The following is a 27,655-nucleotide window of genomic DNA, read 5'->3' on the forward strand; positions in this document are numbered from 1 at the left end:
GAACATGCAAACAGAGGGTCAAGGGTGGGATTGAACTTGGGTCTCCTAGCTGTGAGGTCTGCGCACTAACCACTAGACCGCCGTGGCCTTCTAATGTCTAAATCTACTACAGTACCTTCGTAATACAAATGTAAATGCCACTATGGGGGTGTTAGCTCATGTTTTGAGGACTCTAAAATTCCCATTATTTCCTAAGCCTTCACATTACTGCACAAAAAACATTCTCTTTATGCTCATAGTTGGGAATTCCATAGCAGTCAATTTAGGATGAATTGGAATTTCACAGCAGTCAATTCAGGATGAATGTCTTTTTATTTATTTGAAGACACACATACACACTAAAAAACATGTACAGGATTTATTTTCCGCTCAACATTTACACAAAACAGTTTTTTTTTGTTTTTTTTTTTAAATAAAAGTACCACAAAAAAATTATGTACCGACACAATGTACCAATATGTTTTTTATCCATTTGGAATAAGGCCATCAGTGCTCTTCTAGTAGTAAAAATGGGAGCAACGTTGTACAGGAAAGCTTTCACAGATTAAAGTAGTGCTCTGTGCGTGTGCTGCGTAGTGCTACCATACAAAAGCGCTAAGATATTGAAATTGTGCACTATGCTGGTTAAAGAAAAGAAACGATACTGTACCACATTTTTAAAAAACCTTGTGCTCCATAGCTTTCACGGAGTGACGACGACACAATGTACCGACAACAAAGTACACAAAGTAGTCTGCCTTGATAATAATCATAATCATAAGAATACAAGAGTTTATGGATCTTGTTTGAATATAGCTGACATAGCTGAAAAAGTCAAGGTACCATTACAATTGTTATCTTCTCTTTTTTTTCTTCTCTTCTATTAAAGCGCTACAAAATCTCTAAAAGTCCAAGAAGAATTTTCTCTCCTTCACATTGGCACACGGATATCGCCGATGGCCGATGAAAGAACGCGTATCTCACAATCTCGCAAAAACCCTCACAAAACGAGGAGACGCATGCGTGTCATCATAAAGTCTTAAATAAATAAGAATTTTCACATGAAAGGTCGACACGGACTGCATGGAAAAGCAGCCCGCTGCACAATGCGGCAATCTGAGCAAGATGAAAACATCGGAACGTGAGGTCAAAAGTGCTTATTTTTGTCTACAAAGATACTTTTACTCTCACGGTAAATCAATTAGCTTATCTTAATCATCCACAATCGTCATGTGAGACGTGAATGTAAGTCTTTCTCTTTTCTGTGCATTCTAAAGGTATAAAAACAGATAAAAAGAGGCAGCTAATTAATGCACAGAATGGGACACACCTATTTCGCCAAAAAAACTACAATACTTCCACAAACCGCCGTCGAGGTTGTATATCCTTGCTGTAAGCACGTCATAACGGCTACATTCACGATAACATGTAATACTTACAGCATTGTTTTGGTTATTTTTAAGCATTAGCTATAGCATTTTATATAAGACAAAAGATGTGTGTTCAATTCTTACATAAGGATTGTGGATGATGGGCTAAATTCCCCCCCTCCTAAAATTGAAGTTTGTACACTGAAATACTTCAAATAAGCAAAACAATCCGCCAAAAGTTGTGTGGGCTAAGCATGTTCTTCTAAATGAGAAACGCAGTGATCAAAGACGACCACTACGTATCCCACCAGGCATCCTAAAGATACTGTACTGTCTGGTACAGATGTGACCTTCACAAAACATACTTGCTGAGAATTGTGAAGCTGTGTGCCAGTTATTCCGGGCTGCATTTTAAGATGTGTAGCGAAGCCTGATTTAAGCGATCCTCCTTGGGGGCTGATCAAGTGGGAGCTGGGACACAAAGGTACTTAGACACTATCCCAAAGTGTCTCCAAACTTTTGCATTTGAACCGTACCTTCATTTTCAACAACATGAACGGACTCTGAACCTGTTCCTCCGAGGTCATGAGAACTGAATTCTTCAAAATGCAGTATGTGAGTGGATACTTCGTTGGCATCGAGTCCATAGCGATATGTCGGCGACAGGAGAGGTGTTTGCTACCGTTAGTACCAACGACATTCACCCTGCTTGATTCATTAGACCAACGTTGGGGCAGACCAACATAAACTGTAACGTGGACGTGCATGTGGACTAGACCATCCTAAGTTGTGGACATGCATGTGGACTAGACCATCCTAAGCTGTAACATGGACATGCATGTGGACTAGACCATCCTAAGCTGCAACGTGGACTAGACCATTCTAAGCTGTAACGTGGACTAGACCATCCAAAGCTGCAACGTGGACATGCATGTGGACTAAACCATCCTAAGCTGTAACGTGGACTAGACCATCCTAAGCTGTAACATGGACTAGACCATCCTAAGCTGTAACATGGACTAGACCATCCTAAGCTGTAACATGGACTAGACCATCCTAAGCTGTAACATGGACTAGACCATCCTAAGCTGTAATGTGGACATGCATGTGGACTAGACCATCCTAAGCTGTAACGTGGACTAGACCATCCTAAGCTGTAACATGGACTAGACCATCCTAAGCTGTAACATGGACTAGACCATCCTAAGCTGCAACGTGGACATGCATGTGGACTAGACCATCCTAAACTGTAACATGGACTAGACCATCCTAAGCTGTAACATGGACATGCATGTGGACTAGACCATCCAAAGCTGCAACGTGGACTAGACCATCCTAAGCTGTAACATGGACTAGACCATCCTAAGCTGCAACGTGGACATGCATGTGGACTAGACCATCCTAAGCTGTAAAATGGACTAGACCATCCTAAGTTGCAACATGGACATGCATGTGGACTAGACCATCCTAAGCTGTGACGTGGACTAGACCATCCTAAGTTGCAACATGGACATGCATGTGGACTAGACCATCCTAAGCTGTGACGTGGATTAGACCATCCTAAACTGCAACATGGACATGCATGTGGACTAGACCATCCTAAGCTGTAATGTGGACTAGAGTCTCTAAGGAGGTACTGATGACAAAGAAGGGCGAGACTCAAAGCCGAGACGTTTCCCGGCTCAGACCCAACTCCCCCACGCTCTCGTAGTCGGGCTCGGCCTTGGCGCCCTCGCCTTCCCTGCGCTCCTCGTCCGAGCTGCCAGTCTTTGGGATGCGGATGCTCTCGTAGCCGGGGTCGGCGCCGTCGCTGGCCGCCGAGGGCTCCCCCACCCGGGCGTAGACATCGTGGACGGTGGCGTAGAGGTCGCTGGAGGAGCCGGCCGGGATGAGGCCTTTGAGCTCGGCGATGCTGCTGTAGTCGTGCTCCTTGTCCTCCGGGTTGGCGCCAGCGTGGTTGGTTCCGTCCACCGACGAATACTCTGAAGGCTGAAAGAAACGCAAGCTTCATGAAGCTGCAGGTACAATTCCGTCATATGGCCCCATACGTAATTACGCTACAGTACTCCTACTACAGGCGTGCTCCCAGTAGGGCGGAATAAAAGCACTTTTACTTTCTAAAGTTTATTTAGGTTACAACTTGTACCCCCCACTAGGTCCCCCCGCCCCCCACAGCGTACTTTCTGATCTTCAACCAGGATTTTTAGGCGCTCGCCTTGAGCCAAAGTGCTGCCGTCTGGGGAGCGCAGGTTTTGGGAATAAGGGACTAGCAGCTTACCTCGTTGTCTGATGATGGAACTTTGTTGTGGAGCCCTGGTGCTGGAGACGGGGGGGAGTGGAGCTGGATGGGAGACAACACAAAGATGGATGGGGGGGGTATTAAAGGAAAACTGCACTTTAAAAAAATGCCCATCATCCACAATCCTTACATGAGACAGGAACATTGTCTTTTCTGTGCGTTATAAAGATATACAAACAGATAAAAAGAGGTAGGTGATTAATACATATTATGGGAGCTATGCAGCTATCCTGCCTAGAAAGACTGCTATTAAAACAGCTCCAAAAAAACAAAACAGTCACCTCTTTTTAGCTGTTGGTATATCTTTAGAACACCTGGAAAAGTTCAGGTCTATGACTGACGGGCATCCTTTAAGTCTTCCAGGGATGCCGTTTTATTTCCAAAGCAGTTTTGACACATTTCCAATGCACTACGCTAACTTTTGAAATGCCAATTAGGCCACATTTGCCTATGGATCTGCATCGCCGTCAACGGCGTATCGACAAGTTCTCACAAGGCAGCGGAGGATCTCGCTAACCAATCAATGCCGTCAACCTCCTCCCAGGCTGTGACTTGGGGTGGGGGTGTGGGGTGTGGGGGGGCATACGAAGCTAATGTTGCACATAAGTACTCGTTTATTGAGAGAGTTATTGAGCCAAAGCCGATAGGTGGTGACAGCCTCGGTGCACGTCGCCTCGGTGATCGATGGAATCCACAAAGCGCACGTGACGGCGGCGGAAAACACCTCGGGAGCCTAACGAGAGGCTCGATATTCCCGCCAGATCGCACTAATTGGCGCGCCTTCAATTGTGACGCCTCTGAGACAAGCGTTCCCCGGCTTTGGGGGAGATTTATTTCTTTATTTCCTAAAATAAAAGCTGCCACCGCATGAGGTGCTTAACGCTGCGGCGGCGGCGGTGGCGGCCTCATCCATCAGGCGGCGTGATGCACGGATCAATATGGTTACCTTATGGATAAAGCCCATTTGGACACATGATTACTTTTATAGATTTGACATACAATCTGCCACCAGGCTCTTTCCATTTAATTGGGCGTCCAATTAGGATGAGTGACCCCGCCCTCTGGGCCTGAGAGACACACCAGTGTTGCGTTCAAGGAACTGTATTTAGTAGCCAAACACTGACTAACTTAGATCAACATTTCCCATACGTTCATAAGAAGTGGTGGCCCGCCACGGATACATTTGGACCGCCACAGAGAGATTTTTGCTACCTTTTTAGAGGACGTGATAAGGTGTGCCCGGGGAAGGATTATGGGATGTTGTTCACGCGTATGAAGGAGACATAAAGACAAGCGGGGCGGTAAGCCGATTAAAGCGAGACGGACAACTCAGGTGTGCTGACGTGCACGCTGACACGTGCGCATACAGTACGCTCGTACGATGGCCGGATTATCTCGTGCTTTCCATGCGCATTAACGGCCAAAACAGGCATTCCTCCATCCTGGAGACGGGAAGCCCGACCGTGCTGGCGGCGGTCCCAGCAGCCCGTCAGGTGGGTCAAACTCATTTCGTGCCGCTCGCATACAAAGCCCGCGGGCGACACGCACGTCTTGTACGGCTGCCAACAAGTCGCGGCGGTGTTCGCGTTGGGGGGGGGGGGTAGTCTGTGTGTTTGCATTTAGTGAAGTTGCACCAGCGCTACCTGAGGGCATTTACATACGGCCATTTTACATACGGCCATGCTGGCGCGTGTGCGGCAAATGCAAGCATCGCAGGACGCAGCATCATCCATCATGAAGCCAGACTAACTGTCACGGCCACGGTGGGCAGCTGGCTCTCGCCACACACACACACGCACACACACACACACACACACACACACACACACACACACACACACACATACAAATTATACGACAAGACAAATCACCTCCTGGTCACACGTGAGCATAAACGGGAGGAGGAAACATTGGGGGGGTTAACCTTAAATCAGCCCCCAGGGGGTCTACATGCAGCACAATATATGCAAAGATACACATATCTATACGTATACACGATGGGGGGTGGGGGGGGGGGGTAGACAGCAAACCTTCTGCTGACTGGACTGGAGGGTCCTCATATGCACTCACAACATTAGGTACACCTGAGCCAGATAATGCAGCATCAGCAGAGGACTAAGGGACGAAGGAACTGGAGGACTGGAAGACTAGAGGACTAGTGAACTAGTAGCCGAGAGAACTAGAGAACTAGAGAACTAGAGGACGAGAGGACGAGAGGACGAGAGGACGAGAGGACGAGAGGACTAAGGGACTAAGGGACGAAGGGACTAGAGGACGAGAGGACGAGAGGACTAAGGGACTAAGGGACGAAGGGACTAGAGGACGAGAGGACGAAAGGACGAGAGGACTAAGGGACTAAGGGACTAAGGGACTGGAGGACTAGAAGACTGGAGGACTAGAAGACTAGAGGACTAGTGGACAAGAGAACTAAAGGACTAGAGGACTAAGGGACTAAGGGACGAAGGGACTAGAGGACGAGAGGACGAGAGGACTAAGGGACTGGAGGACTAGAAGACTAGAGAACTAGTGGACTAGAGGACTGGAGGACTGGAGGACTGGAGGACTGGAGGACTAGAAGACTAGAGGACTAGAGGACTAGTGGACTAGAGGACTGGAGGACTGGAGGACTGGAGGACGAGAGGACTAAGGGACGAAGGGACAGGGGGACTAGAAGACTAGAGGACTAGTGGATGAGAGAACTAAAGGACTAGAGGACTAAGGGACGAAGGGACTAGAGGACGAGAGGACTAAGGGACGAAGGGACAGGAGGACTAGAAGACTCTCTCGACTAGTGGACGAGAGAACTAAAGGACTAGAGGACTAAGGGACGAAGGGACTAGAGGACGAGAGGACTAAGGGACTAAGGGACGAAGGGACTGGAGGACTAGAAGACTAGAAGACTAGTGGACTAGAGGACTGGAGGACTAGAGGACTAAGGGACGAAGGGATGAAGGGACAAAGGGACTAGAGGACGAGAGGACTAAGGGACGAAGGGACTGGAGGACTAGAAGACAAGAGGACTAGTGGACGAGAGAACTAAAGGACTAGAGGACTGGAAGACTAGAGGACTAGAGGGCTAAGGGACGAAGGGACTGGAGGACTGGAGGACTGGAGGACTAGAGGACTAAGGGACGAAGGGACTGGAGGACTGGAGGACTGGAGGACTAGAGGACTGGAGGACTGGAGGACTAAGGGACTGGAGGACTGGAGGACTAGAGGACTAGAGGACTAGAGGACTGGAGGACTAGAGGACTAGAGGACTAGAGGACTAGAGGACTAGAGGGGCAATGGTAAAGCAGATTTAGAAAGCAACTGAGAGAACAACCAGCGGTCTTGAACCTTTAAAAAACACCAACAGAAAAGTGTTGAGATACTTTGTTCACCTCCACCAGTCTGGACCATCCTTCAGTCGTGATGTTTCGTTATCAGCAGAACATCCACAAGGTACGTTTGAGCAATAAATCCAACAAGTTCTCAACAACAGGAAGAGAGCGCACGGCCAAAAATGGCGGGACATACAAACATGGACGTCACGCTGAGGTGTGAAACCCTTCAGCAATGGGACTAATGGAGCGGGTCGGGACGAGCCCCTCCAGAAGACAACGGCAGCCAAGGAGGAGGGAGGCGAAGGGGGAGCACGCGGTGAAAGGTTTAACTCTCGTCTGCGTTCCCACTTCACTTCCCGTGTCCAGCCGGGAAGAAGAAAGCTGTAAATGGCGCCCCGACACGTTGTCACCTTGTAAAGCGCTAATGGCAAACAGTCCACACGTGCGCCGCACACGCCGCCCTCAGGAAACAGCCCTCACCTTTCCATTGTGCAGGACCGCGCCAACGCCGTTCGCCAGCACGGCCTGGTTGTCGTTCTCATCCAGAACCTTCTCTGGCACCGGCGGGGGCAAATCATCGGGTTCCTTGCAAGCGGGGGAGGCGCCACAGCCGCGGCCGTTGTAGTTATTGTCGGCAGAGCGCCGCTTGGCCTCCAGGTCGGCGCTGTTGCGGCTCTTCTTGTTGCGGTCCACCGAGGCGTACTCGACCGTGCTGGGGCTGACGTGGCCGTTGAGGAGGAGGGGGCCACGGAGGGGCGACGGGGCGGCCGTACCGTTGGCGAGGGCCAGCTTCTTCGGGGGGTCTTTCAGCTCCTTGACCGTCTCGTAGAGGGAGTCCTCGATGCTGATGTCGCGGGACGTCGCCGCCATGTCTTTCACCACCTGGACGAAGGACAGAGAACGTTCTTCTAGAACCGCCAAGGGGGCGTGGTCCTCCTTGAAGGAGCACTGACCTCGTAGGTGCTGTCCCCTGACGAAGGTGGGGGCGCGTCCCTGATCAGGGAACCGTTGGCCGGGATGCTGGGGAGCTCGCGGTCCTGAGGACACTTGGAGGACCTGTGCTCTGATTGGCTGGAGGGTATGTCCTCTGAGGGATGGGGGCTGCTGGCCTCTGTGAGGACTGGACACGCACACACACACACACACACACACACGCGCACACGCACACACACACACGCACAGACTTTAGAACATCTCATTCGGCGGAAGAGAGCTAACGAGGTCATGTGACGTACTGGTACCGCTGGTTCGAGGTCCGTTGTGGGAACTGCTGACCCCCATGTCCGTCACGGGGCTTTCGGGCGATTGGCTGATGGCCTCCTTATCCGATGTCTTGCGGGACAAACAAAACAACGTCAGTGTTATCATTTTATGTGCATTTCCTTGAACTCACAGGTTCTACGCGTGGGGGCCTTAAAGGGTCCATGACGTAATATTTCAACTTGATTAATCATGTCAGGGACCCTTTAAGTCAGGGGTCTCAAACTCGCGGCCCGCGGGCCAAATGTGGCCCGCAGGACACTAGTTTGAGGCCCCCGCCTTGATATGAAAGTTTAATGTTAGTGCGGCCCGCGCAAGTTTGATATGGATGCTGTATGGTATCATGTACCCAGAAAAAATTATTACGTTTGATTAATGTTCATGTTAAAGGTTAAATAACTGTTAATAGTTATCCTCCCTATCCGTGTGGAAGTGGTAAGTTTTTGGCTATTTAAGTTTCAAGGAAATAACTTGAAGGCTACCGTTTAGGTCGCTAGCTCTCTAGTTTGCGAGTTAGCATGTGTCTCTCAAGACCCTGCAGTTACGCAATATGTTGTAAATAAAAAGAGTATAAATGTGACTATAGTCGTGTTTTGTCATGTCTACAGGGCTCTAATAATGCTTTGTTCATTTTAATCCAAAAAAAATAATTTGTCTACCCACCAACTATATGTGGTTTCTTAAGGTTTTATTATTTGCTGTTTTATTATTATTATTATATTTATTTATTACTGATTGATTGATTTTCTTTATTCTTGATTTGTTTATTTATTTTCATCTTATTTTATGTAGAAAAATAGAAAGTACGATATTTGAGAACAGTGGAATGTTTTATCAGAGCTTTTATTGTAGAAAATTGGAACCAAAGTTTTTAAAACATTTTTGTTTTTTAATAAATGCGTTTTTTTTTGAAAACCTGATGCGGCCCAGTCTCACCCAGACCCGAGCTCCAGTGGCCCCCAAGTAAACAGAGTTTGAGACCCCTGCTTTAAGTCATGGACTGTTTCATTATCATCAAACGTAGGTTACATGTATGCTACCATAACAAGTGCACACCTTCCAGAAGGTGCCCCAAGAGATACGTTGTGGTCGTCAAGGCACATGCATGATATGACTTCATCATTTGGCTTTGAAACACAGTTTTTTTCCCCTCTTTCTAAATAAATGTGTGGACGTTTTAAACAACGTTGATAAAAGAGGAAGGGGGGGGGGGGTCTGCTAATCAGGGAGGAAGGCCGCCAGGAGTCGTGATAACGAGCACCCTGAGAAGCTCTCATACTGTCCAGTTCAAATGAGGACGGACGCGCTTGGATCATCAACAGCGACACCCGGTGGCCACAACCCCTCATAGCAGCGCCACCGTCAATGAGGTCATCTTTTGACTATTTTAGGACCAAACTGCGGCGTTTTAACTCTTTCTTTTCATCGCTGGAGCTTCCTCATCATGCATCCATCATTACAAGTGTTGAAAAATTCATCTAATTAAATTCAATACAAGAAATGTGTTGTAGAAAATATATAATATTTATAGTTATATAGTTATTGTATTTTCTTAGAAGGGGTGACTACATTACACAAAGCTTTGATTGTAATGCCGTGATGGTGAGCACCATTGTTATTATTATTTCATATTATTGTTTATTATTATTGTTTCATATTATTATTGTTTCATATGCAGCTGTGTTGCCTTCAAAGCGAGGTGTGAACTCACTCCATCCATGAGGTCCACACGGTCTCCTGCAGGAGGCCCACCGACTGCTTTCTTCTGCCTGCAAACCAAGACAGCGTCCATCAAAAGTCAGCGTTGCCGTGGTTACAAATGCATCATTTCTTCATCATCGGACGTTGTGGGCGTGTTGCGCCTCACCCCTGACAGCTCGTGCACAGCAGCAGCACCACGGACACCAGCAGCAGGGCGGCCAGGGCGCTGAGGGTGACCGCCAGGAGCAGCTGCCCGCCGCCCGGCAGGTTCGCCGCCTCCCCGCCTCCCGCAGCCGCCGCCCCTGACCAGACCACGCCCGCCTCCGGCCCCCACCACACTCCAGTCAGCACCGGCGCCATGACACATCACACCGTGGTGGGAGGACAGGACATTGGACTGGAGGTGCCGCCTGGAACGAGAGGAAAATTTTATTTTATTTTTATGTAGCTCATAAAAACAGCATTTATTTGATTATTTGTCATTATTATTTATGTATGAATTATTTATGTACACACTGAAATCAAGTCCTACTATTTCCCTGACTATATATTTCAGATATTTTAACAACTTCATTGTATTAAACTTGTTTAATTGAATACTTTACACATTAAAAGCTTATACAGGCGCATTACAAAAATTTACCTGGTCTTTTTGGCCAATATGGGAAACAAAAGAGGAATTGAAATGCAATTTGCAAGCAAACATGGACGAAAATACTACTATTGCTTGCCACTCATGTTGTGGCCACAAGGGGGCAGCAGATATCAGCTCTCTCCCTGCAGTGCAGTGCGAAGGCTGCGGCAGTGACCCTTCCACAGATGTCAACATCAGCAACCTCCTCACATCTTTTACCAAAGGGTATTTTAGCCTTGGATTCTTATCACAGGTGGAAAAAACAAAAAAAATGGAGGCGTAGTGGGTTGCTCTACACTGCGGCATCTACCGGGACGGAAGCTTATTGCGGGCAAAGCTAGCCAATGATCTCCAACTCCTACTTTATTATTTACTCACACCATAAATGTCGGGATGACAGCCTTACCTTGACACTGAGGTTACACTGAGTTGCTGCGCCTAGTTGCCTCGCTAACATCTACAACCAGGGCGTCCCTTCTGGGACAGGACGTGATGGTGTGCGCATCTGGCCCGTAATGAGCTACGTAATTCTATTCCACGTCTCCATCGATCCGAGCAAGAGGACACGTCCTCCCTTCATGAAGATGTTCCAGGGGTGTCCCAGTGGTGTAAACCAGAGTACTGACACGTCTGAATCGCCATGGCAACACTCTCCCTTTGTAGGATTAGAATCACTATGGCGACAATTAAGCCGCAGGTGGCGTCTTCTCCTGTGATGATGGATAAAGTTAAGACTAATGTAATATACATCTATTGTCATGCACCCCTGCTGTGTATTATGCAATACATATAGTGTTGAGTGGGTGTTGCCATGGTAACCCTACCCCCTCCCGTGCACTGGGCTCATGATTGCAGGATGACAAATTGATCTGTCCTCCCAAAGTCAGGAAAAAGGAGCTGGACAACGTAAGCAAGAATCTATTACTGACACCAAATACGGACTAAAGTAGCAGGACACGCCTCTTAATCCATCGATTTATCAATCCGAGGGTTGGATTAGATCCCAGATTCATTCATTATGCTGATGTTTTTGATGTTCATGCTTCGTATAAGGATGAGCGGTATAGGAGATGGATGGATTCTCACCACTAGGGGGGGTCAAATGAAAAACAAGTTGAAGTCAGCACAGGAAGTGCTGCAAGGCGACACACCTTGGTCCTTTTGGTCTCTGTGACATTTTCATTTGAAGCAGGAAGTGCATCCGAGTTCACGGTCGACCTCGAAGGCCAGGCTGGACGCTCACATCACACTTCCTGTCCCGCACCAAGACCTGGCCTGCTGATGTTTTTCCACCGACACAAGGATTTCTACTTTCACAGTACACAACATGAGGTCAAGAAAAAAAGTAGTAATAATAATAATAATAATAATAATAATAATGACAGTGATCTTGGTAATCATAGTCATCCATTTCCTCTTTCTCTTATCTGACTGTGACTATAAATGTCTGCCAAGCCATCATCTGATCGCTTTCTCTGCACTTCATTTCGTATTTCACTTCTGTAAAAAATTACTTTTTTTAAAAAAGGGAAGCGTAGAACCTCACCCTGGGCCGATGACATCACTGAGACATCACTGAGAGATCACTGAGAGATCACTGAGACATCACTAAGAGGCCTCACTGAGACATCAGTGAGAGACATCACTGAGAGACCACCAAGAGACATCACTGGGAGACATCACTGAGACATAACTGAGAGACCACTGAGACATAACTGAGAGATATAACCGAGAGACATAACTGAGAGACCACTGAAAGATCACTGAGACGTAACTGAGAGATATAACCGAGAGACATCACTGAGAGGCATCACTGAGAGACCTCACTGAGACATAACTGAGAGACCACTGAGACATAACAGAGACCACTGAGAGACCACTGAGACATAACTGAGAGACCACTGAGACATAGCAGAGAGACCACCGAGAGACCTCACTGAGAGACATCAATGAGAGAACTGAGAGACCACTGAGACATAACTGAGAGACCACTGAGACATACTAACTGAGACATAACTGAGAGACCACTGAGACATAACTGAGAGACATAACCGAGAGACATAACTGAGAGACCACTGAGACATCACTGAGAGGCATCACTGAGAGACCACTGAGACCTCACTGAGAGACCTCACTGAGACATAACTGAGAGACCACTGAGAGACCACTGAGAGACATCACTGAGAGACATAACTGAGAGACCACAAAGACATATCTGAGAGACCACTGAGACATATCTGAGAGACCACTGAGACATAACTGAGAGACCACTGAGACATAATTGAGAGACCACTGAGACATAACTGAGAGACCACTGAGAGACCACTGAGACATAATTGAGAGACCACTGAGACATAACTGAGAGACCACTGAGAGACCACTGAGACATAACTGAGAGACCACTGAGAGACCACTGAGACATAACTGAGAGACCACTGAGAGACCACTGAGAGACCACTGAGACATAACTGAGAGAGACCACTGGCTTATCAAGCAAAAACAAAACAAAGAAAGAGTCAGATGATTAACGATGAGAAGGCCTGTTGTGCAAACGGCGGCGATGAGACAAAGCGGTTGGGCGTGTGGTGATGATGATGATGCAGATATGTAAATCAGAACAGCCACTGCAATCGACCAAAACAACAAAAAAACCCAAGACGAAATGGACTGTCGTGACGTGACCTTTCTCTGCAGACTGATGGTGGTTCAGGATGGGATAGAGGGGGGTGGGTGCAAGCACGGCGATTGAACTGCTGACCCCGGGGCGTCTTGGAGGAGGGGGGAGGAAGCGACAAACGAGCTGGTGTGTGCAAGTCCTCCTCTGAAGCTAAACACACAATCCTCAATAGCGACCTACTGTACATGGATTAACGCGGAGGAGGAGAGGATGCATGCTAGCTTGGTGAAGATGAAAAGATGACATGGCTCCATTACGGCTCTGATGGGACACATCCTCCACCTGGGCTTATTACTGCTGATCTGAGCCGCAACAGGATGATGGTACACAGCTATGTGACCAATAGGTGTGTGTGCGTGTGTGTGCGTGTTGAAATGGAAATGTGATCCACCTTCAAAAGAAACAATGGGGGTGGGGGTTGGGGTTCTGTTAAACGACCCAGATGGGGCACGTGGCAGGGGGTCCGGCCCTCTTCTCTCATGTTGGACCGCTTTACTGGAGGATGTGATGGAGAGGTCCACATGCTAGTGTGTGTGTATGTGCACGGATCATCTAGAATTCAATCCAAGATGTGCCTTAAAAGCCCTTTTTTGGTTATTTTGGGAAAGTGATGACCAAAAAAGTGATGATAACCATAGAGCCAGTAATGGAGAAGAAGTGGTACACATATGACTATGTCCTGGCTGCTCAGAACCAAATGGCCACATCTCAATGTCAATCACCATCAATTAAGAAGCACATTGGCATTGAAAAGTCAGCCGGTGCCAAGAGACCCCCCCCCCCCACACACACATTCTCCCCTGCTCTCAGATGCCGTTTTCTGGTTCCAACGTGATTCAACACGTCCTTCCTAAGGATATGGTAAAATATGGAAGCCTGCAGGCGCTCCAATGGACACAATCAGGATACAGCAGATGGGGGTTGGACGGGGTGGGGTGGGACCATGTGTGTTGGGGAGGGGGGGGGGGTGAAGACAACCCTCCGACGGCAATCTTCAGATTTTGTGTAAAATCCATCCCATTGCACGCTCCAGCCGGGAAATGGGGGTTGGGGGGGGGGGGGTGGCGGATGATTGCAGACGGCAGATAAAGCCGAGCCTCCATCTTTCATTTCTTCATCCAACACCCTTGAAGTTCCTTGTTGGAAAATAACTTTAGAGGATTTGTCCTTTTCCTTATATAACATGACGTCCAACAACACGGATCCCTACCTTCCTATGAACTGATCTTTGACCTTTGGCTTCAGTTAGCTCCTAAATCTGGGCTGGGGAAACCTTTAAAAGCAAAAGGATGCTTGCTTTCACATAGAACCTCCAGTGGTCTTGAACTTTTGGAGGTTAAACGTAAAGAACGTTGATCCCGGGAGGTTTGGACAAAACTCACCACGGTCAAGTCCATGATCTTATGGACTGATCTTTGGTTTCAAGTACCTCAAAGATTGCGTATTCAAAGAGTGAAGCTGAAAGAACATCGATTGAAGAATGGCCGACATGTGACCTTGCTGATATCACCAAAAATCAATAGGTGTCTCTGCCCAGAACTCTTCATTCACGTAACATTAGAGTTTGAACCGGAACACACAGACACACCCTTTCCCACGGTGCCTTCAGGGTGCCCAGTCTCGATCTAGTTACGACCCCTCCCGTGCGGACGGCGGTGTCTCCTGGTGGAATAACGAAACACGCCACAGGACATTACTAACGGCTCGTATTTACGACTTGACGACACGAGGAAGGTACTGGGGGTCCATCAGCGACATAAAAATCATGTCAGGTCTGGATAATGGGAGTTAGTGGGAGGCTGGGGGGGGGGTGTATTTGCACAGACTTGGCCTTAAGCTGCTTGGACAGCAACAAAAAAAAAAGAAAAAGTCCCTGGGTAATCCCGCAACCAAGATTTCCAGGAAACCTGGATTGGGCGGCCGTGAGGACAAATCCTGCAATTTCCCCAAAACATACAAGCACCCCCGGTGGCCATAATCCTACGCAACATCATATTTCCGGCGGGTGTGGGGTGTGTACTTTAGTGTGTGGGTGTGTGAGCGATGGCGACCAACTGGCGAGTGTCATCAGGAGAAAAAAACGGCCCCCGGGACTGGCGCAGCTTGTTGGTCCTGCTGCCGCCCACCAAAGGAACTACTGGATGCAAAGACCATGAGGCCAAAAGCTGCCTTTTTATATTCCTGCTGCTAATTCTTCTAGAAAATATGTAATCATATCTTTACAAATATATAACCGGGTTGTAATATGCATGCCAGACCAGTAGTGGACGCTGTCCAATGTCAACAACCGGTTTTCTTGGAACTGATTTCAAGCGCTATTTCCCCCACCTGCTGTGGTTATTAACACTCTCCGGGCCAACGGGACGCCATTGTTGGGCAGCTACAGTCCGGCGGCCCACATTGCCACCTGCTCTGGGAGGGACTTTCTGGGTCGCTGGCGGATTACCCAAGTCCAGCAGGAGGATGATGGGAAGTGGGGGTCCACAAATGGGTCAGGACAGTTGCTACATTTCAAAGCTTGGCACAAAGAAAGCGAGCGCTCACTTCCTGTGGTTTGGATCCGGTTTATATCCATGTCTTGCTCTCCTTGACCGAGTACTATATTGTACAACACAGCAGCAACAGAAGCAATGTTGTAAAAAGGGGGAAAAAAGCTCAGCCGGCAATAATGTTGCTGATGTAAACAACAGCACTGCAAGTGTAACACGCAGGACCAACAGCTGAGCAGCAACACGTTAAAGCGCACGTAGAGGTAGACAAGGCTGCCATGATACACAGCCTAATGCCATTGATTTAACAGCTGGGTCTTAAACGGCAATAAAAAAAAAAGCTCACGCACACTCGGACACATTCACACATGCAAAGTTATGCCTGTACACGCCGAGCGGGCAAGCGTTAGCGGCTTTGCAGGCCCAAATCTCCAATATCCTGGAGAACAGATAAGCCTATCAAAACGTCTACACTGCAGTAATCAGGCGCTAATCCTACAGTTATTATAGGCGACAAACCTGTACTTAGTATTCTTAATTCCATTACGTTTTGGGCTTGGATTACGGCAAGAAAATAAGCGCTTATTGTGGAATTGATATTTCAAAACAAGACCCAAACAAAGTGCGCTGCACGCAGCAAGAGAACGCTGCATGTGTGTTGGAACTCTAAATGGGATATTCCTAATAGGAAATGGAATATTTGGACAACTGTTTATGACATGAAATAACACTCCTATAGTCACCTCTACACTCCTGTCATTCTTTGATTACGCCGCATTGCTCAACGGTTATGGGCAGGCTACTGAATCACAGCAGGGATGCAAGAAACGGCTATGGCTTAAATATTAGCAAGCTTGCGGGCTAACTAGTTAGGCTCCAATTTCTTTACTGTGTTCTGAACTTTACAAAGGGTTTAAAGATGGACAAAGAAGGCACCAAATTACCACTTCCACACGGAATGGGAGGAGAACTTGTTGGGCATGCCATGGCGGCTGACTCCGTGTGGCAATCTAATGTCTCAATAATGGAGCATTGTTGACGTCTACTGGCCAGAATTGCTGGAGCCTATCCCAGCTAACTTCGGGCAAGAGGCGGGGTCCACCCTGGACTGGTGGCCAGCCAATCACTGGGCACATATAGACAAACAACCATTCACACTCACATTCATACCTATGGACAATTTGGAGTCGCTAATTAACCTAGCATGTTTTTGGAATGTGGGAGGAAACCGGAGTACCCGGAGAAAACCCACGCATGCACGGGGAGAACATGCAAACTCCACACAGCTCCTAGCGTGCTAACCACTCGACCGCCGTGCCGCCCATGTAAAAAAATAAATAATAATAAAAAATAGAGAATGAGAACAGCAACATGGAGTTTGTACTGCCAGTGTACCACAGTTTGAGAACCAACGTTCTAAAATAACCTAATTTTCACAGGGCACATATAGACAAACAACCATTCACACTCACATTCATACCTATGGACAATTTGGAGTCGCTAATTAACCTAGCATGTTTTTGGAATATGGGAGGAAACAAGATGGCTGAGGGTGGGATTGAACTCGGGTCTCTTAGCTGTGAGGCCTGCACGCTACCCACTCGACCGCCGTGCAGCCCCATTTACTACATACACGTCAATATTTTTACTCATGTACAATGTCCATTGTCCTCCATTGTTGCTATGCGTCTTTTCCTAAAAATGGATTCTGATTGGCGAAAGTTGAATGTGTTGTAATTTTACTGTAATCCTTGACACAGCTGCCAGACATATCCTCTGTCGCTGGCGCCTCCAGCCACGAAGCGGGCACCCCCGCCGAATTCTATTTATGACACACTCACGGCAAGACAATACATCACCAGCATACACTAACACAATCTTAACAATAACATCGCCATGGTGACATCACAACAATTGTCATGTTGATAATCGTAGCCGTAACAGTGCAGCATCATTTGTTCGATGAGCGCTGGCGACTGTAGCTGAGCCTTAGACGGTGACACAGCAGTTCTTCCCCGCCAGGGCGGAACTAAAGGCGGCTAACCTTTTCACACACACGCTTGCTTTCATCGGCTACAAAGGAGGAATGAAGAAATTAGGATGCGAGGCAGCACATGACGATGACGATGATGCCAGTGGCCTCATCCATCCCCTAGCAACCCACGTAACCCGGGGCGACAGCTCCTTGCCGACGCACAGACTCTGCTTTGTGGGCTTACATTATTTCTGCTTTCTTTGATGTGTTTCTTTGAAATGTTGACGTGGTGAAGGCGAACAGCGCCACCTGTTGCTGTGTACACGGATATGGGAATTTTTTTTATTTTTTATTTCTACAAATCTATTTAAATGTAACATGTGTTACCAGTAATGTTATTGTGCCTTTTCCGGAAATGGCTTTCTTGGGTCTTAGAGACAAGGGCGCCACCTGTAGTGTTGGCATGGACACAGCAGCTCATGAATGGCTTTCTGGACCCAAGCGGGGATAATGTGTTTATCCGTGCAGACGTAGCCTGAAAAAGACTCATTAGCTTGGAACATTCTTCCGGGACTGCCGTTGATGGAAATCCTGCACGCTCGGCTGCCTCGGTGAAGCGCAGGCGGGCTCTCCGCTTGTTTCTGGCCGTTACTGAACACGAGACGACAGCGGCCCCGACTTCAGGCGACAAATGTGTTGTGAGGTTTCTGGAACAGCGCTGGTATTGTTTGGGGATGGGACGGGGTGGGGGCGGCGGCGGTGGGTGTTTAGGGATTGTCGACGGGGGTTACAATCACTGCATTGCTTTCTGGGTAGTGGACAAACGTATTGCGTAGGTCCGGCAGCAGCACAACAGCTGGAAACAGCTGGCCTGCTTGAGCTGGTGTCTTAGCAGCTTTGCTTTCAGTGGAGCAAACCAGCAAGGCCACCCTAAGTGGGGAATACTATTGATACACACAATATGAGGGATGGGGGGGGGGTCGTCTTAAAAAACATTCATTGTTTAAAGCAGGGGTCTCAAACTCAATTTACCTGGGGGTCACTGGAGCTAGGGTCTGGGCAAGGCTGGGCCCCATCAGGTTCCTCCCCACCCAAAAACGCATTTATTAAAAACAGAAAAATATAAAAACTTTTTCAGTGCTTTGGTTCCGATTTTCTACAATAAAAAGCTCTGATTCCACTGTTCTCAAATATCTTAATTTTTATTTTTCTGCACAAAATAAGATGAAAAATAAATAAACAAATCAAGAATAAAGAAAATCAATCAATCAATCAGTAATAAATAAATAAATATAATAATAATAATAAAACGGCAAATAATAAAAACTTAAGAAACCACATATAGTTGGTGGGTAGACAAATTATTTTTTTCAGATTAAAATGAACAAAGCATTATTAGAGCCCTGTAGACATGACAAAACACGACTATAGTCACATTTATACTCTTTTTATTTACAACATATTGCGCAACTGCAGGGTCTTGAGACACATGCTGACTCGCATACTAGAGAGCTAGCGACCGAAACCGTAGCCTTCAAGTTATTTCCTTTAAACTTAAATAGCCAAAAACCTACCACTTCCACACGGATAGGGAGGATAACTATTAACAGTTATTTAACCTTTAACATGAACATGAATCAAATGTAATAATTTTTTCTGGGTACATGATACCATTCAGCATCCATATCAAACTTGCGCGGGCCGCACTAATATTAAACTTTCATATCAAGGCGGCCCGCGGGCCAAATGTGGCCCACAGGACACTAGTTTGAGACCCCTGGTTTAAAGGTTCTGTCCCAATACTTACGGTACTTATGGTGTAGAACAAGTGCTAGTAAAATACTAGAAATACTTTGTTGAAATGTTGTTGCTGTGTTGTGTGTCAGCAGAGTAGCTAAGAATAGACCTAGCAAGGCGGGATAGACCCCAGGTCCCTAAGCCTGATTCAGTCGCCCTGACTCAGGCACTGAACTCACCACTTTACAGCTGGGGTGTGTTTGTTGCCACAAGGCCACAAGATGCTGCGAGTACACGTATGTATGGAAGAGAATGGAAGGAATTCCCCTCTCCATTCAAAAGCCGAATTTAGCCCAAGTTTATTGTGAGCCGGCCCGCCGACAAGGGAGACGTTTTCTCATTTAATGCAATCAAAAGGAACAATGAAACAGAAGGGCTGCCGACGAGTGAAAAGCAGGGCCAAGATGGCGGTGCGGGTCAAAACCAGGCCTAATTATTGTTGAATACGCCACCAAGCGGGGCTGGAAGGGCAGCGATTCATCGTCACAATAGTATCCATTTTTTTATATTGCATGTGGAGTGACTGTAAAAAAGTACATCGTTTATGAAATATTTTTAAATTATTTTATAATTGTATTAGACTCCAAATTGTCCATAGGTATGAATGTGAGTGTGAATGGTTGTTTGTCTATATGTGCCCTGTGATTGGCTGCCCACCCGGCCAGGGTGTACCCCGCCTCTCGCCAGAAGACAGCTGGGATAGGCTCTAACCCCCTACCGCCACCCCCGCGACTATCATGAGGATAAGCGGTAGAAAATGAATGCATAATTACATTAGAATTGTTATATTATTATAATTATATTAGAATTGATTTAAGTTTTAGATGTAAAAAAATCATTAATTCATTCATTTTCTACCGCTTTTTCCTGACGAGGGTCACGGGGGTGCTGGAGCCTATCCCAGCTGTCTTTGGGTGAGAGTCAGGGACGCAAGAGACGGCTGTGGCTTAAACATTAGCAAGCTTGCGGGCTAACTAGTTGGGCTCCAATTTCTTTACTGTGTTCTGAACTTTACGAACGGTTTAAAGAAGGACAAAGAAGGCACCAAATTACCACTTCCACACGGAATGGGAGGAGAACTTGTTTTCACTCTATCATGTCAGGCATGCCATGGCGGTTAACTCCGTGTGGCAATCTCATGTCTCAATAATGGATCATTGTTGACGTCTACTGGCCAGAATTTCTGGAGCCTATCCCAGCTGTCTTTGGGCGAGAGGCGGGGTACACCCTGGACTGGACACAGGGCACATATAGACAAACAACCATTCATACTCACATTCATACCTATGGACAATTTGGAGTGGCCAATTAACCTAGCATGTTTTTGGAATGTGGGAAGAAAACCGGAGTACCCGGAGAAAACCCACGCATGCATGGGGAGAACATGCAAATGGCCGAGGGTGGAATTGAACCCAGGTCTCCTAGCGCGCTAACCACTCGACCGCCCAATTTTTCCGCCCATGTAAACATTTAAATAACAATAATAAAAAATAGCTTGGATGGCCCATCATTTCAATAACACTCCAACAGTGACATGGAGTTTGCATACCCCAGTTTGAGAACCAACGTTCTAAAATAACCTAATTTTTCTGATCTTATTTTTATCACCATTTGTCTGGTTTCTATTCCTCATCCCCAACCTTGAACCTTGAACCCCCCCCCACCCACCTTCTTTTTCTTCTTTTGTTTGCTTCCCTGCCGCCGATATCGTAAATAGAAAGTGTATGGGCTCCTTCCTCCTCCTCCGCCTTCCCTTTCCCCTAGCCGCCTCATAATAGGAAATGCCGGCGTTATCTGGACGAGTATGAATATAAGCGGCATGTGTATGCCTTCTCTGCAGGCTTGAATGCAGCCGGAAAAAAAGAAAGAAGAAAAATGTGGCCGACGCAGGAACACGCTCACCAGACGCTCCATTAGGCACACGCACGTCTTGTAAAAAACAAAAAACAGATCTATGGATGTAACCTCAAAGAAAAATAATACGTTTGGAAAGGATCTCAGCAGACAGGAAGTAAGACGATTGGCCCCGTTTTGAGAGACATCCTGCTGAGTCGGCATTTCCCCTCCTAAGACTCCACGACAGAGGATGCTTCAGACTTAATCGGACACAAAAATCATCATTTCCTTCCATTTCTAAAGAGCTGTTGTTGCAGCCCCCCCCCAACAAAGCCATGATGTCATTCGTGGGATGAACCACCTCATTTCTAGAAAAGAAATCAATACCACAAAAAAGTCCAAATTTGCGGCACGCTGAGCTCCTTTGGATAAAGAGACGTCCTTTCCGCCCCCCTTCAACAGGACGTCCCGTGACTAACCAGCGTAACGAGTGTCCTCTGAGTCGTCTGAGGAGAACAGCACCTCACTAAAGTTAGCGTTGGAAGCTCGCCACAAACATTCCTGCGACGCCTGCCCCTCGTAAACATTCCATCATAGGCGCTAACAGACCAGGCCGGAAAGACCTTGTTTGCTTTATGCGTCGCATACGAAGGAACTTCTTGCCATTCGGGCTAAAGGGTAAACAACCAGCGGTGATTGGCAGCAGTGCTGAGTGTGTGCGGGGGGTGTGGGGGGGGCAGAAGAGGTGACAGTGTGTAGACGTGTCTGAGTGTACAGAAAGTGTACAGCATCCCCCTTCTTGCTGTGGAGTGGTGCTGATGCAGCACTGACAATGCAGGGGGAGGGGTGGGGGTGGGGGGGATGCACGCCGGGGCCCCCAGAGGGATGCTCGATTCACACACCGCTTTATGAAAACACCACAGTTTGTTTACGCATCCACTGCAGTCCATCAACTCGGAATTGTGTTTAAATGGGTGAAAAGTGTTGAAAGGACAAATGGGGTACGGTACGGTACGGTATGGTATGGTACGTGTCTCTGTCAGGGGTGTCACAAGGTCTAAACTTGAGTTCTAACTTCAACAAGGAATAACAAAAAAGCGGAATCCCTCACTCGGAAAGCCTCCGGCATGCCCCGCAGTTTGAGGAACGCTGGTCGGAAGACATAAATCACGAGCTTCTAATTGGAGACGGTCGCATGCAGGAAGCTCTCTCTCGCTCTCTCTCGCTCTCTCTCTCTCTCTCTCTGTCTTTCAGCGACACATTTCCAGCCGATGAGGGACTTGACTTGATTTCCCACGAGAGCGCCCCTGAAGCAATCTCGGCTAATCGCATCTGCCGTGTTTACTCGCCGGGAACGCACTCGTGCGTTCAGAAATGTGTGTAATGGAAATTTCGGTGAATTCCATTCTAAGTGAACCATGGGATACAGTAAGTGGCCCACCCAGGACACAAAGGTCACTCCTTGTCCAGAACACGCAGGTTTACAGTGTATCAGCTAAGACTGAAGACTGAAGACGGAAGACGGAAGACGGAAGACGGAAGACGGAAGACGGAAGACGGAACACGGAAGACGGAAGACGGAACACGGAACACGGAACACGGAACACGGAACACGGAACACTGAACACTGAACACTGAACACTGAACACTGAACACTGAACACTGAACACTGAACACTGAACACTGAACACTGAACACGGAACACGGAACACGGAACACGGAACACGGAACACGGAACACGGAACACGGAACACTGAACACTAGTAACAGCTGAACAGCTAGTATTAGTAGCTACATATGACACTGGTACTGGGACCATAAACGCCGGAACTGGGACCATAATCAGTCACGGGGTCAAGCGTCACAAGAGACATCCTTGCACATGCGTGTACGGGTCAGCCTTAAAGAGCCGTCACGCCACACGCCGACTACAGCGGTTTCCGATATCACTCCGCGGCTATATGGAGGTTTTTCCAAAAAGAATGTCCCTCGTGAGCTGTGTTGTTTTGGCTTGAAAGTGTGTCTGTGTGTGTGTGTATGCGTGTGTGTGTGTGTGTGTGTGTTCGGCAGCAGGAATGTAGCAACTGTACATCAGGACTAACGAGTCCGGCTTTGGCAGTCACCACACCCACGTGATGCATTTTTCCGGGTGTTTCCCAGGACTGAGGCCAACATTGGTTGGGTATTTATTGCTAATATTGCTAAATGTAACATTTGAGGTCATCTCAGTTTTCACTTCCTGGTTTCTTCCTTATTTTGGGTGCTCTAGTTTCGCCAAACGCAAGTTGCTCTTTCCACCGCGTGGTACAAATCAATTCTCAGAAGGTCACCGACACGGGCCGGCTCCAGCGGTGACCCCGGCGGACGGACTGAAGATCAATATCCTCTTTTTATTATTAGAGCTGCCCTCCCCGTCTTTTTATCTACCTCATCAGTCATCCTCTACGTCTAACAGAAGATCGGTTTGGAACCATAACGCTGATCAGTCTGGTGTTTCCTGGACGGCCGTAGATCAGCTACGGGAACCGGGGGCGGGAATGGCAGACTACTTGGAGTATGAACACGGGGACTGTGCCATAACGTAAAACATCCGTCAGTTCAAGAGTACATCCAGTAACTACCAGCAACACACAACGCCATCCCTCTACGTGGGTTTCCATTGGTCAACATCGCTATGAAATCGGTTTGGAACCATAACGCTGATCAGTCTGGTGTTTCCTGGACGGCCGTAGATCAGCTACGGGAACCGGGGGCGGGAATGGCAGACTACTTGGAGTATGAACACGGGGACTGTGCCATAACGTAAAACATCCGTCAGTTCAAGAGTACATCCAGTAACTACCAGCAACACACAACGCCATCCCTCTACGTGGGTTTCCATTGGTCAACATCGCTATGAAGTGTGCGCCAGCCAAAATATGGATACATCATATCATATCATACATCAGCTTATGTCCGACATTTGAACAAAAAAGACACATGCTAGCATCATCCGCAAAAACAAGTTGTCTTGTTATCCAATTCCCATTTTCCCGCAAAAAAAGTAGCCATTTTCTGTGTAGCGAAGGATGAGGGATTCGAATCGTACTTCTTAGTGACAGAAACACTGAAGCGCCATCAAAAGTTGTTAGCTGAGCGGTTTGTTTTTGTGTGGCCCTGACACTACACCGCGTACGTCAAGTCATTATCGTGATGCGGCCATGTTGTTAGCTACGAGGAACCCAAAACAAAAAGACCTATGTTGTCACCAGGTGACAAAATGCACAAACACACACACATGTGCAATAAACACATATTTTCACATTCAGCTTCCTGTGGCAAACTGGTTCCAGTGAGGGAATCCCATCCAGGCGTGAGGTGCCAAGCCCGGTTCCCTGGGGAGAGCTTACCTATTGGAGCCATAGCCGCTAAAGGCTCACTCCTGTGTTAGCATGCCCATAACACAAGGATGAGGCGCTTTGCTTGTCTAAAGCTTAGCCGGCTGCTAAGCGTGTGTGTGTGTGTGTGTGTGTGTGTATCTTTGGCTCAGAGACAGAGCCTGACAAGGCAAGATGATTCGTCAAGGGATTATCCTCGTCCGTGGCACCTTTGAGTGTGTTTCTTTGTGCGTCTTTGCAAGATTAAGTTCAAAAGCTCAGCACCGATGACCAACCCATTACATTTACTGTCGACGTCCATTTTCTTTAACCACTTTCAGCGAAAACTAATTCTTAGAAATGTCATGGTTTCCTTGTTCAATTTCTGTGTGTAGCGTGCCTTGAGCTCATCATATTTGTGTAATATGACTTACATTATGTTACTTATCATTTATTGTGTATTTGTGAACATAAATAAAATCTCCAAAGAGGACAACCTGATTTGAACACACCCCCTATACCAGGGGTCTCAAATACGCAGCCCGCGGGCCAAATGTGGCCCGCAGGACACTAGTTTGAGGCCCCCGCCTTGATATGAAAGTTTAATGTTAGTGCGGCCCGCGCAAGTTTGATATGGATGCTGTATGGTATCATGTACCCAGAAAAAATTATTACGTTTGATTCATGTTTATGTTAAAGGTTAAATAACTGTTAATAGTTATCCTCCCTATCTGTGTGGAAGTGGTAAGTTTTTGGCTATTTAAGTTTCAAGGAAATAACTTGAAGGCTACCGTTTAGGTCGCTAGCTCTCTAGTTTGCGAGTTAGCATGTGTCTCAAGACCCTGCAGTTGCGCAATATGTTGTAAATAAAAAGAGTATAAATGTGACTATAGTCGTGTTTTGTCATGTCTACAGGGCTCTAATAATGCTTTGTTCATTTTAATCTGAAAAAAATAATTTGTCTACCCACCAACTATATGTGGTTTCTTAAGTTGTATTATTATTATTATTATTATTATTATTATTATTATTATTATATTTATTTATTACTGATTGATTGATTTTCTTTATTCTTGATTTGTTTATTTATTTTTCATCTTATTTTGTGCAGAAAAATAAAAATGAAGATATTTGAGAACAGTAGAATGTTTTATCAGAGCTTTTATTGTAGAAAATCGGAATCAAAGCACTGAAAAAGTTTGGATATTTTTCTGTTTTTAATAAATGCGTTTTTTTTTGGGAGGAAAACCTGATGCGGCCCAGTCTCACCCAGACCCTAGCTCCAGTGGCCCCCAGGTAAATTGCGTTTGAGACCCCTGTCCTATACCTTTGACCGCTCCAAACCAGTGCATCCTGGGAGACGATCTCACAACCCGAGAAGCCTCTCCGCTACAGTCGCTGCTTTGTGGTTGACTACAACGCATTATTAATCCAACAATATGCATAATTAAGCCGCGTGCACGTATATTTGGCTGAAATTAAGCATTTTCACATTAAGCATTTGATTGTCTTTCATTGCCACTCTATGGAAAATAAGGATAATAGTCTGGGAAGACGTCCGGCCCTCCTCCAGGCCTTCTTTAGGGATTCAGACACAGACGCTGCAGAACTTCAAGACCATACTCAAGCACATTCTTGGCCCCGTTTGGCGCGCCACCGGCTCCCTTTTAACATGCAACAGCTGCAATCTATCTATCCCCGGATTCCTTCGGGCTGCTGTTCCGCAACATTCCCTGCCGCAATGCAATGCAACGCAACACAACATTCCTCAAGTGTGTTTTATCTTGCATGACGACGCCGTCCGCGTGTGCTGTCTTAGCCTTTTAGCACAAGGAAGCTCAGTGGAAACTCAAGCTAAACAAAGTGCAAATTGTGTCCACTTTTGTGTGGCGGCCGGGCTGCTGCAGGGAAGATGTGTGCTGCCAAGACCACACACACACACATACACACACACACACACACACACACCAAGGGAGGGGGCGGCGGGGCTGTGTATGTGCTTAAAATGAAAAAGAGGTCATTATCGTCCCATTTGCACATCTATATGTTCTTATACAGTCTGCGTGCTTGTTGTTGCTGTCTAACACGTCAGTATGTTTTGCACTGAGCACTTGAACGCAGCACACGACACAATCCGCTGCACAACTGAGCACCTGAACGCAGCAATCTGGCGCACAACCAAGCACCTGAACAGAGCACGCATCACAATCTGCTGCACAACAGAGCACCTGAACGCAGCATATACATCACAATCTGCTGCATAATCTAGTGTTCAACTGAGCACCTGAACGCAGCACACGGCACAATCTGGAACCACGACACATCTGGACGGAATGGCCAATGAAATAGTTTAGTGTAAACACCGGAGGAAAGACACCTTGCTCTGTAAACTCCACTTCCGGTGTGGTTCCAACTCCTAGCTATGTCATTTTGGTCATTTGTGAGATGATCGATGGCTCTTTGCATTCATAATGAGGAAACGGGCAACAAGTCACCACCGAGGCTTCCACGCTTCGCTTTCCTAATAACATTTATTTCCACTCAGGATCGCACTTTGAGCTAAAACCACACGGGAACACAACTTTTACACCCCAAAATACACAGAATAGAGCAGCGGTTCCTACCTTGCGAGGGTGGTCCGAGAGGCTTTCCGCCGTGATGGCCGCTTGTCGTGTGTTCAATTTGCACTTTGCCCTCCGTGTCGTGGGGCTGCGTGGCAGCCGGAACCTTGAAACTACAAACGGGGATGCCGTTCTTGTCTTCAACCTGCGCACATTTCTCCACTGGAAGAGAGAGTCGCCCGCCGCCGCTGCAGACGACCAGCTCCAGCCCGGAGCAGCGACTCTGGCCAAAGAGGGCGGGGTTAGCCGCTAGGCATTTTGGGCCATGTAGTTCTCTCTGTGAATTCACGTTCAGAGAAGAGGATATGAAGAAACGAAACAGAGAATGTGTAATA

At 47.2% G+C, this 27,655-nt stretch overlaps 1 protein-coding gene across 1 annotated transcript; it reads right to left on the reverse strand.

Annotated features, from left to right (window-relative positions):
* Positions 1 to 284: 284 nt before the first annotated feature.
* Positions 285 to 27,547, reverse strand: pag1 (phosphoprotein membrane anchor with glycosphingolipid microdomains 1). Its single transcript, XM_058046874.2, has 8 exons — positions 27,324 to 27,547; positions 10,102 to 10,345; positions 9,946 to 10,003; positions 8,210 to 8,306; positions 7,928 to 8,094; positions 7,455 to 7,856; positions 3,628 to 3,690; positions 285 to 3,338 (listed from the first exon to the last, which is right to left on the reverse strand). The coding sequence occupies exons 2-8, from the start codon at positions 10,293 to 10,295 to the stop codon at positions 3,009 to 3,011; spliced, it is 1,311 nt and encodes a 436-aa protein (XP_057902857.2). The 5' UTR covers positions 10,296 to 10,345; positions 27,324 to 27,547; the 3' UTR covers positions 285 to 3,008.
* Between the last annotated feature and the right edge of the window lie 108 nt (positions 27,548 to 27,655).

Source organism: Doryrhamphus excisus, linkage group LG7 (assembly GCF_037039965.1).
Source record: "Doryrhamphus excisus strain RoL-2023G ecotype Guam linkage group LG7, RoL_Dexc_Guam_v1.1, whole genome shotgun sequence".
Taxonomy (NCBI): Eukaryota; Metazoa; Chordata; class Actinopteri; order Syngnathiformes; family Syngnathidae; genus Doryrhamphus; species Doryrhamphus excisus.

Bases quoted from the DNA above. Each gene is read 5' to 3' on its own strand.
- pag1 (XM_058046874.2), bottom strand. From the start codon at position 10,295: ATGGCGCCGGTGCTGACTGGAGTGTGGTGGGGGCCGGAGGCGGGCGTG. The intron at 8,307-9,945 runs GTGAGTTCACAC...TTGTCCCGCAAG, and splicing joins GTGTGGACCTCATGGATGGA to ACATCGGATAAGGAGGCCAT. The intron at 3,691-7,454 runs GTGAGGGCTGTT...TCTCCCATCCAG, and splicing joins CGGTCCTGCACAATGGAAAG to CTCCACTCCCCCCCGTCTCC.